Source organism: Bos mutus, chromosome 5 (assembly GCF_027580195.1).
Source record: "Bos mutus isolate GX-2022 chromosome 5, NWIPB_WYAK_1.1, whole genome shotgun sequence".
Classification (NCBI taxonomy): domain Eukaryota; kingdom Metazoa; phylum Chordata; class Mammalia; order Artiodactyla; family Bovidae; genus Bos; species Bos mutus.
Genome location: NC_091621.1, coordinates 37,541,575 through 37,555,533, shown reverse-complemented (window position 1 = coordinate 37,555,533; position 13,959 = coordinate 37,541,575). Strand labels below are relative to the sequence as shown.

At 39.2% G+C, this 13,959-nt stretch overlaps 1 protein-coding gene across 3 annotated transcripts in view; it reads right to left on the bottom strand.

Moving 5' to 3' along the window:
• The window catches only part of ANO6 (anoctamin 6), a 236,586-nt gene that overhangs the window by 8,782 nt on the left and 213,845 nt on the right, over positions 1–13,959 (bottom strand). For 2 of the 3 annotated variants that reach the window (XM_070370661.1, XM_070370662.1), the window contains 3 exons: positions 13,699–13,829; positions 6,299–6,504; positions 1,828–2,027 (listed from right to left, as the gene is read on the bottom strand). In XM_070370661.1, the coding sequence (XP_070226762.1) occupies positions 1,828–2,027; positions 6,299–6,504; positions 13,699–13,829 (537 nt within the window). The remainder of the gene's footprint in view (positions 1–1,827; positions 2,028–6,298; positions 6,505–13,698; positions 13,830–13,959) is intronic. The other variant, XR_011464220.1, reaches the window with a different exon arrangement.

Here is a 13,959-nt window from a genome sequence, read left to right as displayed (position 1 = left end):
TCTTTTAAATTGGTCATCTCATAAATTTTCTCCAAGGGTTTCTGGGTTTGTTTTTTTTTTTTTGGCCATGCCATGTGGAGTCTCAGTTCCCTGGCCAGAGACTAAGCCTGGGACCACGGCAATGAAAGCCCTGCATCATGACCCTGAGGCTACCGGGGAATGCCCAGATTTTCTCTGGGAGTTTAATTTGATGACAAAACCCTGAAATAACTACTCTAGTAATATTTCATGTAACTTACAAGATGGTAATGATGGTTTCCATCTTTGTAAAAAAAGAACAGAAATATCAAAATTTATCCCTGCTTCCTCAAAAGAGTGTAACTAAAACAAATTACCATATTTTCAGAAACATGCTACAGAGAATATTACCTATTTTTTATAGTTTTCTTACCTAATTTCCTTGTTGTCAGACATCATATGCTATTGCTTGAGTGTATCTCCCTTAGGCAGCAAATCTCTAGCTTTCCACCTGTAACCTATTAGACCTGGAAGTTTAATTACTCTTTAGAATTATGTAAAGTAAGAGTAAGCCAGATGCAATGTGTGATTCTGAAGAGGCTTTGCTATGTGTAATCTAGAAACATTTATTTGGGGCTTATTTATGGTTTTTTCATTGTGTTGTAGAGAATGTGAATAGGAGACAGCTTTGAGGAGTTTAAATTTTAAAGTCTCTTTAGGTTTTAGACTTTGATTGAAAAAAACAAAACTACGATACCATACAGTCAACAAACTTATCAATTAATAACTTAGTTGATGTACACTGTCCACAGTTGATCTTATCAGCCATTAAAATCAATGCAGAGAGCTTTGGAATACTTTTAGAGAACACTGCTAGGCTGGGCTGAGGTATCAACTGTTTTTGTCTCTGTATTGCTTTGTTAAGTGATGATACTATTTTGTCATCATTCAGTACCGTCAGGTTGTGGTTGAATAAAATATTAGTTGTAACAACTGAAATATCTTGCTTTTTGGAACTCTCGGAGTTTCTTAATTTCTAAGATGTAAGACTTTCCCCCGAATAAGTCTTTCGGTAATCATTTGAAACTCTCATTTTAACATCGTGCCTTATGGGGGTTTCCCTGGTGGTACAGTGGTTAAAAATCTGCCTGCCAATGCAGGAGACACGGGTTCAATCCCTGGTCCAGAAAGATCCCACATGCCATGGAGCAGCTAAGTCCCTGCACCGCAATGTCTGAGACGGTGCTCTGCAATAAGACAAGCCACCACCACGAGAAGCCTGCACACCACAAGGAGTAGCCACCATTCGCTGCAGCTACAGAAAGTCCAGCAGCAGCAATGACGGTCCAGCACAGCCAAAAATAAGCAAACAAATCTTTTAAAAAGTTATAGGTATACTTTACAATTTGTAAAAAATAAAATACAATCCTGCCTTTAATACAATCAAGACTTTAAAATTTAAACTCCTCAAAGCTGTCTCCTATTCACATTCTCAACAACACAATGAAAAAACCATAAATAAGCCCCAAATAAATGTTTCTAGATTACACATAGCAAAGCCTCTTCAGAATCACACATTGCATCTGCTTACTCTTACTTTACATAATTCTAAAGAGTAATTAAACTTCCAGGTCTAATAGGTTACAGGTGGAAAGCTAGAGATTTGCTGCCTAAGGGAGATGCCTAAGGTTTGGCTTGAAAGTTCTAATCTTAATCTATAGTAACTTTTATATTTTATACTTTTTTAAGTCTGATTGAAAAGAAAGCGAGGAAAAAAGAAATCTAGCAACTTCACTTAAATACCAAATAGAATGATATTACAATGAAAAAGAAGACATGTATTTTTAAACACTTGGAAGTAGAACTTGCCTGCACGTGTCATATTTAGACCCAGCGTATGGGTTTTCCTTGACTCCGCTTTTGAAGTCGGCAGTATTGAAGATGGAGAGGCTTATGTTGATGTATCCTTCCATTGAGTAGTCTAGGTGGTCCCCATATGGCGGGATGGAGAAGGACCAGTAATACACCAGGCGGGGGATCATGTCTGATGTGAATGCAATGATCATGGCCTGTGTTGGAAGAAAATGGTAGAGAGGGTATTAATTTAGAGCCTTTATAGCTAGGGTTAACAGACATGCCAAAATTACATTTTCATCAGTTGAGTGTTTTAAATTAAAAATTCAGGAATTGTCAAATGGATATAAGTAGTGAATGTCCTAAAACTTTCGAGCAGCTGCTTTAAAGTAGTTTGTTTGCTTTTGGTCTTTGAAGGGAATGTCCAGCAGTTCACCTGCAGTTCAAAAGCAAAGCCCTGATAGTTGCCTATTATGTATCTTAAGTACAGTAAGAATAATTGTAGACTAGGGTATTGTGGATAACTCGAGAGCCACTTGCATATGTTACATGTAATATATTTTTTAAAATAGAATATAATAAAATTCAATCAACCCTGGAGCACTACTTGATATAATTTAATTTTTATGATTTAGAAAGTCCTTTTGCATGTGAAATACTAAGATCAATATTATGGAAATAATCTGGCTTTATATGATTCCTTTGTAGATAAATAATTGATAAAAATTGCTTTTTTAATCACTGTCTCTTAAAAATAGAATACTAACTGATAACAAATATTTTCCTTCAAATTTATACTTTCTCCCCTATAGTATCTTGACTTGTTGAGATAACTCAACCCCACAGTCTGATTTAAACTTTCAGTATATACTTATGTCTGTTGCTTCATTAGAGAGCAAGAATTCTTTACTATTCAATAAAATATAGTAGCAAGAAACTGTGTTGGGATTGTTCTATTCACATAATCAAGCAATGATATCTATTTTGTTAGACTTAGTGTCTAAGCCTTTCAACTTCCAAAAGGTTAAATGGATAAAGACAGAAAGATTATAGTTATCAAAAAACTTTAAGAGAGTTTAGTGTGTTTCCAGATTAAAGGAATAAATATGGATCAGTCTTAAATCTGAATCTGTGTCAGGAAGACTTTCATTAGGATCTAAAGCTATTATTAATTACATGAATTCTCTCCAGAGTTCAAATTTGGGCTTCAAACTCTCCAACATGTAACACTGGTGTCACAGAAGGAGAAAGTAATGAATATGCTTCAATCCAAATTCTATGTGAGTAAACAAAGCTAGATGTTTCAGTCATTTCTGAAGCAGAAGAACAGACATGTTTTGCACAACACGATTTTAACAGTATTCATCTGAACATATGGTTTAGACACAGTGAGACCACAAGCCAACAAAGATCTCATGCAAAGCAAGAAAAACAACTGAGGGGCTTTTCTATTGCAAAATTTCCCCTACCAGAACCAGCTTTGTCATTTCCTCTGATGTAAAGTCTCTCTGGGTGTGTATTCTTGCCTGTTGGTGATGGTGGTGGTGCTGTAAGGCAACACTATTTTACTTTTCCCAGAGTTCAATAGATTAAAATTTCCTGTTATCATTTAACTCAACTAGAGCTTTTTACAGAATCACCTGCAGATGTGCTTCAAGAAGCTATGCAAATTCCAATACGGAAGATAATTCTATTGTCTTTTGACAAGATACTTTTTCCTCCTGAATCAGCTGCTCTAAGACACATTGCAGGAGCACAAATAAATGCAGTGTGCTTCATTTCCCATGCTGTTCCAAACACAATTTTCCATTTATATCAAAATAAATTAAAATTGGTCGTCAATAGCAGATGCTCTGGCATGACACAACAATGTCAATTCAGCTTATTTATTGAACCAGCAGCTTTAAAATGAATGATTTTATACCAAACTCTGGCCTGATGCCCTTTCAAATCCTGAGGAGCTGTTCTCTTCTTCCTCCTTCCTAAAAGTTCCCCTATTATGGAAAGCTAGCTGTTACTGAGCATGTGAGGTTGGGAAGGCACAAATTAGGTATGTGAGGGGATAAAATACATGTTTAATTCTTATAGAATTATATGCAAGCGGACCTGCACCTTGGAATCTCTAGCACCTTAATATGGAAAAAAGGACTGTCCATAGTTTAATTAGGCTTCCCTGGTAGCTCAGATGGTTAAGAACCTGCCTGCAATGCGGGAGACCTGAGTTCAACCCCTGAGTCGGGAAGATCCCCTGAAGAAGGGAATGGCAACCCATTCCAGTATTCTTGCCTGGAGAATTCCATGGGCAGAGAAGCCTAGTGGGCTACAGTCCATGGGTTCGCAAAGAGTTGGACATGACTGACCAACTAACGCTAGTCACTATAGTTTAACTGATAATTGAATAAACAATTTTTCTAGTGTATAATAAGCCAGCACCTGAATTATAAGAACAAACAACTACTGGATGAGAACCAGTAGAACCAATCAGTGGGTACATGTGTGCTCACCCACACATGCAGGTAGAGCAGCCTTGAAGATACAGCCAATATTCCATCTGCATTAATGGTGAGGAGCCATGCTTGGTTGACGAGGAAAAGGTGCCTCATACAATTAAGACAGGATGCTTGAGTAATGGGGAGTAGGAGTCAATTGAATTTTCTGGTTAGCTGAAGGTCAAACAAAAACCTTTTAGTTCCAAACCCTGTTGCTAAAAATTTCCTTAAAGCACGTAACTCCACGTTCCAGCCTGGCTTCATGTCATATAGTATATTGAACATGACAGACTCATACTTTTCTGACTGTGGAGCTTGAAAGGCCTCACTGTCGTATTTCTGAACATCAGCCTGTTTTGCAGCGTGGTGGATGCTGAAGGTGGGGGCTATTTGGGTGAATGGAGATGGATATAACCTCACAGTTGTTTTTGTGTGTGTGATTTGCCAACTTTCTCCAAAAAGGAGAGACAGCAAGTGATCCAAATAAACTGAGGGTTCTTGGGGGGTGAAAGCTGGGTTCCACATAACTTATTGTGTAAAACTGTGACCATGGTCTAGACAGTGACATATTGTAAAATTCTTGTGCCTCTAGTTTCGACACCTGGCAAAGCTTATGGAGTTGCTGTAAATGATGCTGTGTGATGAAGATGATAACAGAGTGTGTGCATGCATGTGTGCTAAATCACTTCAGTTGTGTCTGCCTCTTTGCGACCCTATGAACTGTAGCCCACTAGGCTCCTCTGTCCATGGAATTCTCCAGGCAAGAATACTGGAGTGGCTTGTCGTGCCCTCCTCCAGGGGTGACTAACAAGAGTAGCTGCTAATATCCCAAGGACCAGGCTCTGTGCATCCCATGCACTGACTCACTGAATTCCCCATACCCCCTTTGTGGTATATAATAGTCTGAAAATATGTGACAGGAAATTATTCAATCTACAAATTGTAAAATGAAGCTCCGAAGTGTTAAGGTCTGGGCAGACGCCCCTCAGCCGGGAGCCTGACTCACAGGCACTGCCAGACTCTTTTCTCTTTCTACAAGGGTTTGTGGGAAAAGGCAGGGGACTCAAGGCAAGTGGGACTTGATTAAGAAGTTAAAACTGGAATATTATTTTGTTAACCTGGGAGTGAAATTGGCAGTGGAATAAGGCAGGAAATAACCTTGAGTGTCTGGATATTTCTGGGGAAGGAGGTTCCCTGATGGGCTGGCACTGCGAACTGCTCTGCTTGACAGCTCCCTGCCGACCTGTGGGGGCAGCAGTAGGGAAGTAGACAGACTGTTCAGACTGGTCCATAATCAGTACAGACTGCAACAAGTGAGTTCTATTCCCTCATCACTCAGACACATGCAGGACACGAAGGTGCTTAGCTAATGACTAACACTGGACAGCGAAGACCAAGGGTGGGGCGAGGAGGAGAGTTGGAACCTGTCCTAAGTCCACTTCCTTGAAGAACCTCTGTCCCATGACACAAGGAAGGTAAGGAATGACGGGGAATGCACAAAGCACATACTTCTTCATCAAGTAGTTACTAGTTTAAATTGATAATTTGGAATATACAGTAAAATATGGTGGAATGACTGTTCTTATTTTAGGGTCTACAAACTCTAAATGGATAGATTTCTATTTCCATTATAAAAGTACTATTTGATAATTCCTTTTATAGTCATGCGAGGATTAAAAGAGTTAGTACCTACTGTTAATACTATTACCATGCTTCTATTGAATAAAACTAATAAATGAGCAACAAAAGCATAATAGTCACTATTGTTAGCAACGGCCTCTGTAAGAGGTCTTGTAAGTCACCAACAATAATTATAAACAAAATATATTAAAAAATAATAACAATTACATTTACAGCAACTATGTTGTTCATGTGATTGAAAGTATTAGCGTCTTCCTCCACATTATGAAATACCAAACACTGGATTCCTTAGGCAGCAACACTAATGCAGTTTTGGACTTTTCAAGGTTTTTACCCTGCGAAGCCTATTTACTCACATTGGTCACCACAGCCAGAATTGCTATTCCTTGCATGATGGGCTGCCATGCTCCGATGTCCTGGGCTTTTTCTGGCACCATGCGTCTATACTGGGTAGTCAGTTTCCACGCGTCCACTCTTATTTCCAATATATTGTTCACCAGAGCCAACAGAGGGGCCAGTGGAAAAGAGGCCACAAATAAGGTGACGAACCCAAACTGAATAACTGTCAATGGAACGGACACACATCATGGAGTGGTGGATGGATGGAAGGACAACACGTATTCCTTTACTCTTATAAAGAGAAAGGCAAACAGTGAACTCAATCCCAAAGAGAAAAGACTTTCATGGTAATAATAATGTTCAACAGTGAAAGAATCAAAACAAAAGACAAATATAAAGTCTCTGGAAAGAAGTCTAAATATAGCCTGTTTACTTCACAAATATACACAATAGGAATAACATATTTAAAAATCTTTAATCAACCACAATTACTTGTTGGCAATAAACCTGGGGCACTTTAAGTAAATTATTCATTCCCAGTGTAGAAATAGAATGTTGGGAGAGGATTTGTGATTTAGGATTAAAAAAAAAAGAAAAAGAAAGAAAAGGGATATTGTGGAAATATCTAAAGTTAAAAAGAAATAAGAAATGTACCTTTGGGAGAATGTTTAGAGAATGTTGGAGGAAATATACGGAAAATAGGCAAATGAGCAAGTTCCCCTGAGTCTGTGAATGCAAGGGCGGCACACTCTGAGAATTTGTGATACTACAAATCATGGAAATGTATGCAATAAGTGTCTTAATAAGTCAAAATATAATCCTTCAGGAGCTTTTATTTTGATATTGTGGCAGTGTGTGTGGTCCCAGTAAGTTAAAATTATGCTGGTGGCTTAGAGATTCTTTTCTCTTTGTCTGAAACCTATGTGGCTTTGCTATAGGTGGGCAGCAGAGATCAGGGTGGGGGCGGGGCGGGGGGGCAGAGGGGCTGGACCACAGGGAGGGAGCAGTGAGCTGTGATAAGGCCAGGGATCTAACTGGCAGACCTTTGAAGTAAACTACCATAGGTATTTGTAACCGAGACAGTGGATGAGAGGAAAATTTGCAGCCCCTTTAGGACTACTGCTCAGCCAAGGGGCATGGACCACTCTGGCCAAGAAGGGCAAGACTGTGGAGGTATAGCTGGGTAGGAGAAGCTGACATTTGCTTCTGATCTGAGAGGCCAGAATGTATTGCAGAAAAGCAGTCAGGGTTGGAAAGACTTGGCGGATCTACAGGCCAGGCAGGTGCCACTGTATTCAGGGAAATCAGACAGGCAAGGACCACAGCTGGGGACATCACAGAGCGTGGCACCCACAGTGATGCCAACACCCATGACTCACCCAACCCTAAAGGAACTCATCTGCCTCCAGGGGCCAGGCAAGTAACAGAAATGTGTGGCATGGGTACAGTAACTGGCAAAGTGGCAAGTGGATGTCCTAATGAAAGGTACCATATTGGAATGAGGGCCCCATGCTGCCAGGTCCCCTTCATACTCAAGAGAAGTCAGAAATTAGCACTTTATTAGCAACAAATCCAGTTAAAAATCCAAAAGAGAAAAACACAGTTTATAATGAGAACAAAGGCACAGACTACTTAGAAATAAATTAGTGAGAAATGTTAAGATGGTATGATAACTGACTTAAAAATAGAGAAAAACAAGTAATGATGAATGAATGGTATGATACACCATACTCTTAATTGGAAAGATTCAAGTTTGGGGACATATTAAATTCCTTCCCCAAAGATAAAATTTAGAATTTGAATGCAAATTTAGTTAATACTTCCAAGTGGATTTAAGGAACAAAAGCTGAAAGTTGAGGCTAAAGTTCTTCACAAAATGTATACAAGTACCCAAGTGAAATAATGTGGAGGGATGTTTAAAGTAACAGTGTTAGGGACATTTCTGCAAAAGGATAAAATAAGACCACCTCTAACAGATATTAATGTATATTATAAAGCTATGGCAATGGAAACAATTCAAAACTAGTGCATTAATAGACAGTACAAATTAAATAGAATAAATTTCAAGAACATATGGAGGTATTCATGGGATTTCAATATATTATAAAAATGATGTTTCAAATCATTAGATTCAAGTATTGAAGTAATTAGCTAAATCATTAGAAGAGCTGGTATGGAGTCTTCACTCTTGATATCAAAAGGAATTCCAGATGGATTAAACTTTTTTTTTTAACTTAAAAAAAAAAAAAAGGCAGAAAAAACCAAGATGGTTTAATCTCTTCTGATATTCAGGTGAGAGGAACTTTCTAAACAACTTTTGAAACCAAGAACAACCAAGGCCTATCAAAGTAGCAAGGCAAAAAACATCCATCGAAAAAACAAAAATAACCCTCGCCTGAAACTTGCTCATGATCCTGAACTGCCCTCTGATATGCTTTCTTTTTTATTTATAAGTCACGTTTCTTGAAGAAGTCCCAACATTGATTATTTCTCTGCCATTCCAAGCTCTACGTCTTCTGCGGCCCTCACCATGGCACTGAGACTCGTCTTGCTCACTCTGTTGGTGGCTGCACACGCCAAAGCCAATGTACATATTCAGTCCTTGTTTATGATTACTAGGCAGTTCTCTCCCACCCCAGACAGCTTTTGACACGGCCAAATATTTTCTTCTCTGTGGAATGTTTTTCCCTGTTGATTTTTGTCTACTTAAATAATTTTTAAAAACCAAGGTAGAAGTGTGTGTGTACATATATACATACGTACACACACACACACATTTTACTTTTAACTGCTGGATAATTACTTTGCAATATTGTGATGGCTTTTTGCCATACATCAACACGCATCGGCCATAGGTATACATTTGCCCCCTCCCTTTTGTACCCCTCCTCCCACAACACATATTTTTAAAGACTAACTATAGTGCTTCTTATATTTTTCCCCATAGTCCTAGCAATTATGGGGCCTTGAGCTCTTGTTTTTTTCCTCCCTGTCCATTTTCATTATGCTCCTTTTAGTCAATGTTCATATCCCTCTCAAGTAAGGTTATAGATGTCTCTTTGTTCACACAAGTCTCCGCCAGTTTTCTCCCAACTGTTCTGCTGTTCTTCTCTTCGTGGATTTCTTTCCCACACTTTACCCTTTAAATGCCCCCTTTCTCCAGGGCCTCCACTCTCCACTTGGCAGGCCTGAATCATCCCAATGGCCTCAGCAATAGCTTGTCTTAGCTCCTGACTGGTGAAACCAACTTAATAATGGACCTCACCTCTCTGATGTCTCATAGACACCTCACGGTCAAAATATCCAACTTAGAACTGTTTCCTCAAAACCAGCTCCTCTCCTTGTATTCCATCCAGGAGACTTGTATTCAGTCTCCTGGAAGTTATCTCAACAATTCTATTCCTTACCTGCCACACTAGTCATCTCTGTAACACCTATCAAATCTGTCTCCTTTACCTAAGCCCATAGACTCCACTTAGGTGCTTTTGTCAGGTTATGGTGTGGCCCCCTTATATATCCTCTTCCCACCAAATATGGGCACAACATAAAATATTATCTTTCATTCTGCTGCCAGAATAATTGGATCTTCTTCACATACACATTATGCAATTTTCTTGCTTACAAATATTCCAAAGTGTCCGTATTTTTTTAAGGATAAGTTCAGGTGTCCTGGCTAAGCACACAAGACCCATCAGGGTACAGCCCTTGCTCACCTGATACTTCCACCTGATATTTCTATGGCTCCTTTGTTCTAGCCATACCTTGTTTACTTGCCGTTCTCTGAACTGGCCAAGCTGTTTCGTGTCTTTGTACCTGTGACTGCATCCATCTCTCTGCATGAAATGTCCATTCTCTCTATCACACTTTTGATAGCTACCTTCCAATCACCCTTCCAAAATCTAGTTTATCACCTGTTCTAGAAGTCTGATCTGTGCTCACCTGCTTAGCAACCCACCAAGCACTTGCTATCCCTCGCTTGGCCCTGGGAGGCCAGACACCAAGTTTTACTTGGCTTGGTATCCCCAGCAACTGATCCAGGGTTTGGCACAGCAGTTGCTCAATGTTTGTGAGATGGATGGATGGATGAATGAATGAATAAGTGATTAAGAGATGAGAGGCCTACAAATAGGTTCCATTTTGGAATGTTTATCCTGCAAAGATGAGGAAGCATCAGGGCAGGTGGTAGGCAGAAACAGAGCAGAGACGGGGGAGTGGGGGAAGACAGGCCTGGCTCTGGAGAGTGTAGGGGACGCTTGGGTGCGTGTCGCACTGTAGAGGGAAAGAAAGGAGTAGGTACAAGGAGATGTTGAAGAACCAGTGATATTAATTATAGTAAATTAGATGGAGAAAATAATACATGAAGGTAAGATCAAGTGAACATGCAAGGATGGAAGAGGCAGTACCAGAGATGAGCAGAGCCCACTTCATCACGGCCCTGCATTTCATTTATTGCACCTGCACACTGGGAAGGCACCACTAAGGAATCAAGAGACTGGTGTTTATGCTGTATAGTGTTCTAAGTACAAAACGGTACCCTATGGCTTTTAGATTTTAAATCTGACACACAATTCTTTCACCTATGTCCTGTGTCTGAGTTCTCAGAAGTCAGGACCATATACTTAGGGAAGCAATTTTGGATAACAACCGAGAATTACTCTAATCATCTCAAAGGATGGCGGGGAATTCACTATCAAAATAAAAGAATTTCACTAAAAAAAACATGGGCCATACAGAATCTGGTGGGGGCTGCTGGGGCAATGCTACTATTCACCCAGTTAACAGCTGTATTTGTGTGTGTTGAACTCCAAGCTCAAGTCACTTAAATAAATATTCATGAGGGTCCAGGCAGCAGTGCTCCAGGTGAGGACTGGAAGATGCAGAGGCCCGAGTGCTACTTCCAACAGGATCAGTCCAGCTTGGGAGAGAAGCATGCACACAACCACATACCGTCAGGACAAGAGTCAAGTGCTACTGATGCCCAGAGAAGAGAGCAGGAAATCTGTTTGAAAAGTTGATGGCTCCTGCTGAGGCTCGGGAGGAATCTTTTCAGGTAGAAAAGGGAAAAGTTTGTCCAGGCAGAGGGGAGTTCTAGTTCCCTTCATGGGGACCAGAGCTGGTAGCTGGTCGCGAGTCCTAACCAAGCATGAGGGGAGGCCTCCAGGGTTGTCTGTCAGAAGACGGTCCCCTTCAGCAGCTAAAAAGGTAGATGGTGCTATCATTAATGAGTAAACTGTGGGGATGAGCTCACCACCACAGGCACTCTGTGTTAACTTTAGAGCAACAAAAATAATTCAAAAGGCATGTGGAAATTCTATCTCCCATAAACCCAAAGAACAAAACATAGATTTCACTCTGGTTTCGAATACAGAATAACAGACTGCCTATGCTTGGAAACCGATTAATTTTCTAATTCATTAGGAATTATGTGAATAATAGGACAACAATTTAATAAATCTAAAAAAAATTGGGGGAGGGATAAATTAGGAGTTTGAGATTAGCAGATAATTACTGTATATAAAATAGATAAATGACAAAGTCCTACTGTATAGCACAGGGAACTATATTCAATATCCTGTAATAAATCATAATGGGAAAGAAAAAAAATTTAAAAATCTCTCTATAACCACTGTTATTCCATCCTGTCTTATGCAGGCGGGTGAGGCTGAATTATTATCTTTATTATTTTTTTTAATATAGTTTCCTCCATGAAAACAGCAAGACCTTGTTGTTTATTTTATATAAAGTAGTATGTATCTGTTAATCCCAAACTCCTAATGTATCCCTTTCCCTTTCCTCCTTTGGTAACCATAAGTTTCTTTTCTATGTCTATGAGTCTGTTTCTGTTTTATAAATAAGTTCACTGTATCATCTCTTTAGATTTCACATATAAGTGATATATTTGTCTTTCTCTGACTTACTTCACTTGGTATGATAATGTCTAAGTCCATCCTTGAGAGGCCAAGTTATTTAGCTGGTAATTATTTTAATGAGACTATGAAATTCTAAAAGTCCTATCAATTTCTCCCCAAAGCATGACCATATAACTTTTGCCTTCTATACCATTTATTTGACTAACTACAGAAAAATAATTTTTTTCCAAGTTTTTTTGGTGTTAAAATAACAAATGGTATTCTGCCCCATAATATTGTTGTTATTAATGCTGATAATGACTCCAATAAGAAATATTTACAATTATGACTCATTTTGGAATACAGATAATTGTCTTGTAGTCCTTTTGAAAATAAACAGAATAAAGAAAGATAGCTTCTACATTATGGACTGCGGCTACACCCTTAATTGAACCTGGTCATGAAACATAACAAAAGCAGAAATGAAATTCAAATCAGACTTCTTGCTGCAAAGCATTGTTGACTAAAGAAACTACAAGAGGAACCATTCAGAAGCAGATGCGTTTCCACATATAATGTATATTTTTAAAAGCAATTATTTTATATATAGAATGTGACTTAATAAAAACCTCCCTCTATATGCAGACTTATAAAGGAACCACAAAGGGGTGTCTCTGCAAATACACAAACCCGCATGCATAAATGCAAAACCTGTCAAAATCCTTTCCTGTTTTCCTAAGCTTAAAAAACTGTAATTCAATGCAATGGTGAACTGAAAGGGCACAGATACAAAACATGTCCATTGTTAGCCTTCTATTAGATAAAAGTGTGTCATGCATAATAGAAAAGATGGTGTTTCCAATGGAAATCTATTTTGAGATGCATTCATTTAAAGGCAACCGACAGCTTAAAATCAAGTTCAAGTGAAGAGAAAGAGAGCCCAAGCAAATACTACAGAAACAGACAGAGACATCCAAGAAGGAGGGAGCCTGTATTAAATCTTAATTCCAGACCAGCAAAACAGTTTCAAATTCAAGCCAGTGATTTGCCATGAGGTCACTCAAGGAATTAGGCAGAAACCACCAACCAGAAGCAATAGATACAATGTCAAAGGCAAGTGTGAGATGTGGAGGGGGTTGGGGGGACCCTGTGACCCTTGTTCCCATGGGCTACTTGCACAGGCTTGCTCACACGAGTCTGTTCAGAAGGAATCAGCCAACAGCTGTGCTGCATGAACTCCAGCCAGGGCTGAGTCACAGCTAATAATAGCTCTGAGTTCATCTTTAGACAACAGCCTAAGTATCCTCAGAATTAATGGTGAAGATGTACCTCAATGAATATTCCATTTCATCACTGTGTAATACATTTTCAGCTTTGTGTAACACAAATATTGACAAAGATACACACAGTCACTGTATTTGAAAGCCTGAAGGTATTTTACCTAGTGGAGAAAAATGGACTCCATTTCAATAGGCTAGATAATAATTTGGCTCTATAACCGATGCTTTGGGGATCCAAAGCATGCTCCAATATATTTCATGCAACCCCAAATTTCACTAGTGACTTACTCATTTCAAGATATTCATAAAATAACCCCAGTTTGCCCATGGGCTGCAGATGGTAGTCTTGTTCCCATCGTGGGGTTATCTTTTCTGCTCCTGAAACGGTGCGACACCGTCCAAACACGTTCATGACCCAGCTGCCAAAAAGATCAAATTATCAGTCAGAATACTGTCAGACCAAGAGCATAAAAGGATTACTGACATTTTGAGCTGAACACATCATCTTTCCAAGAATTCAATTTCTTGTTTTCATGCTAAATTTATTTT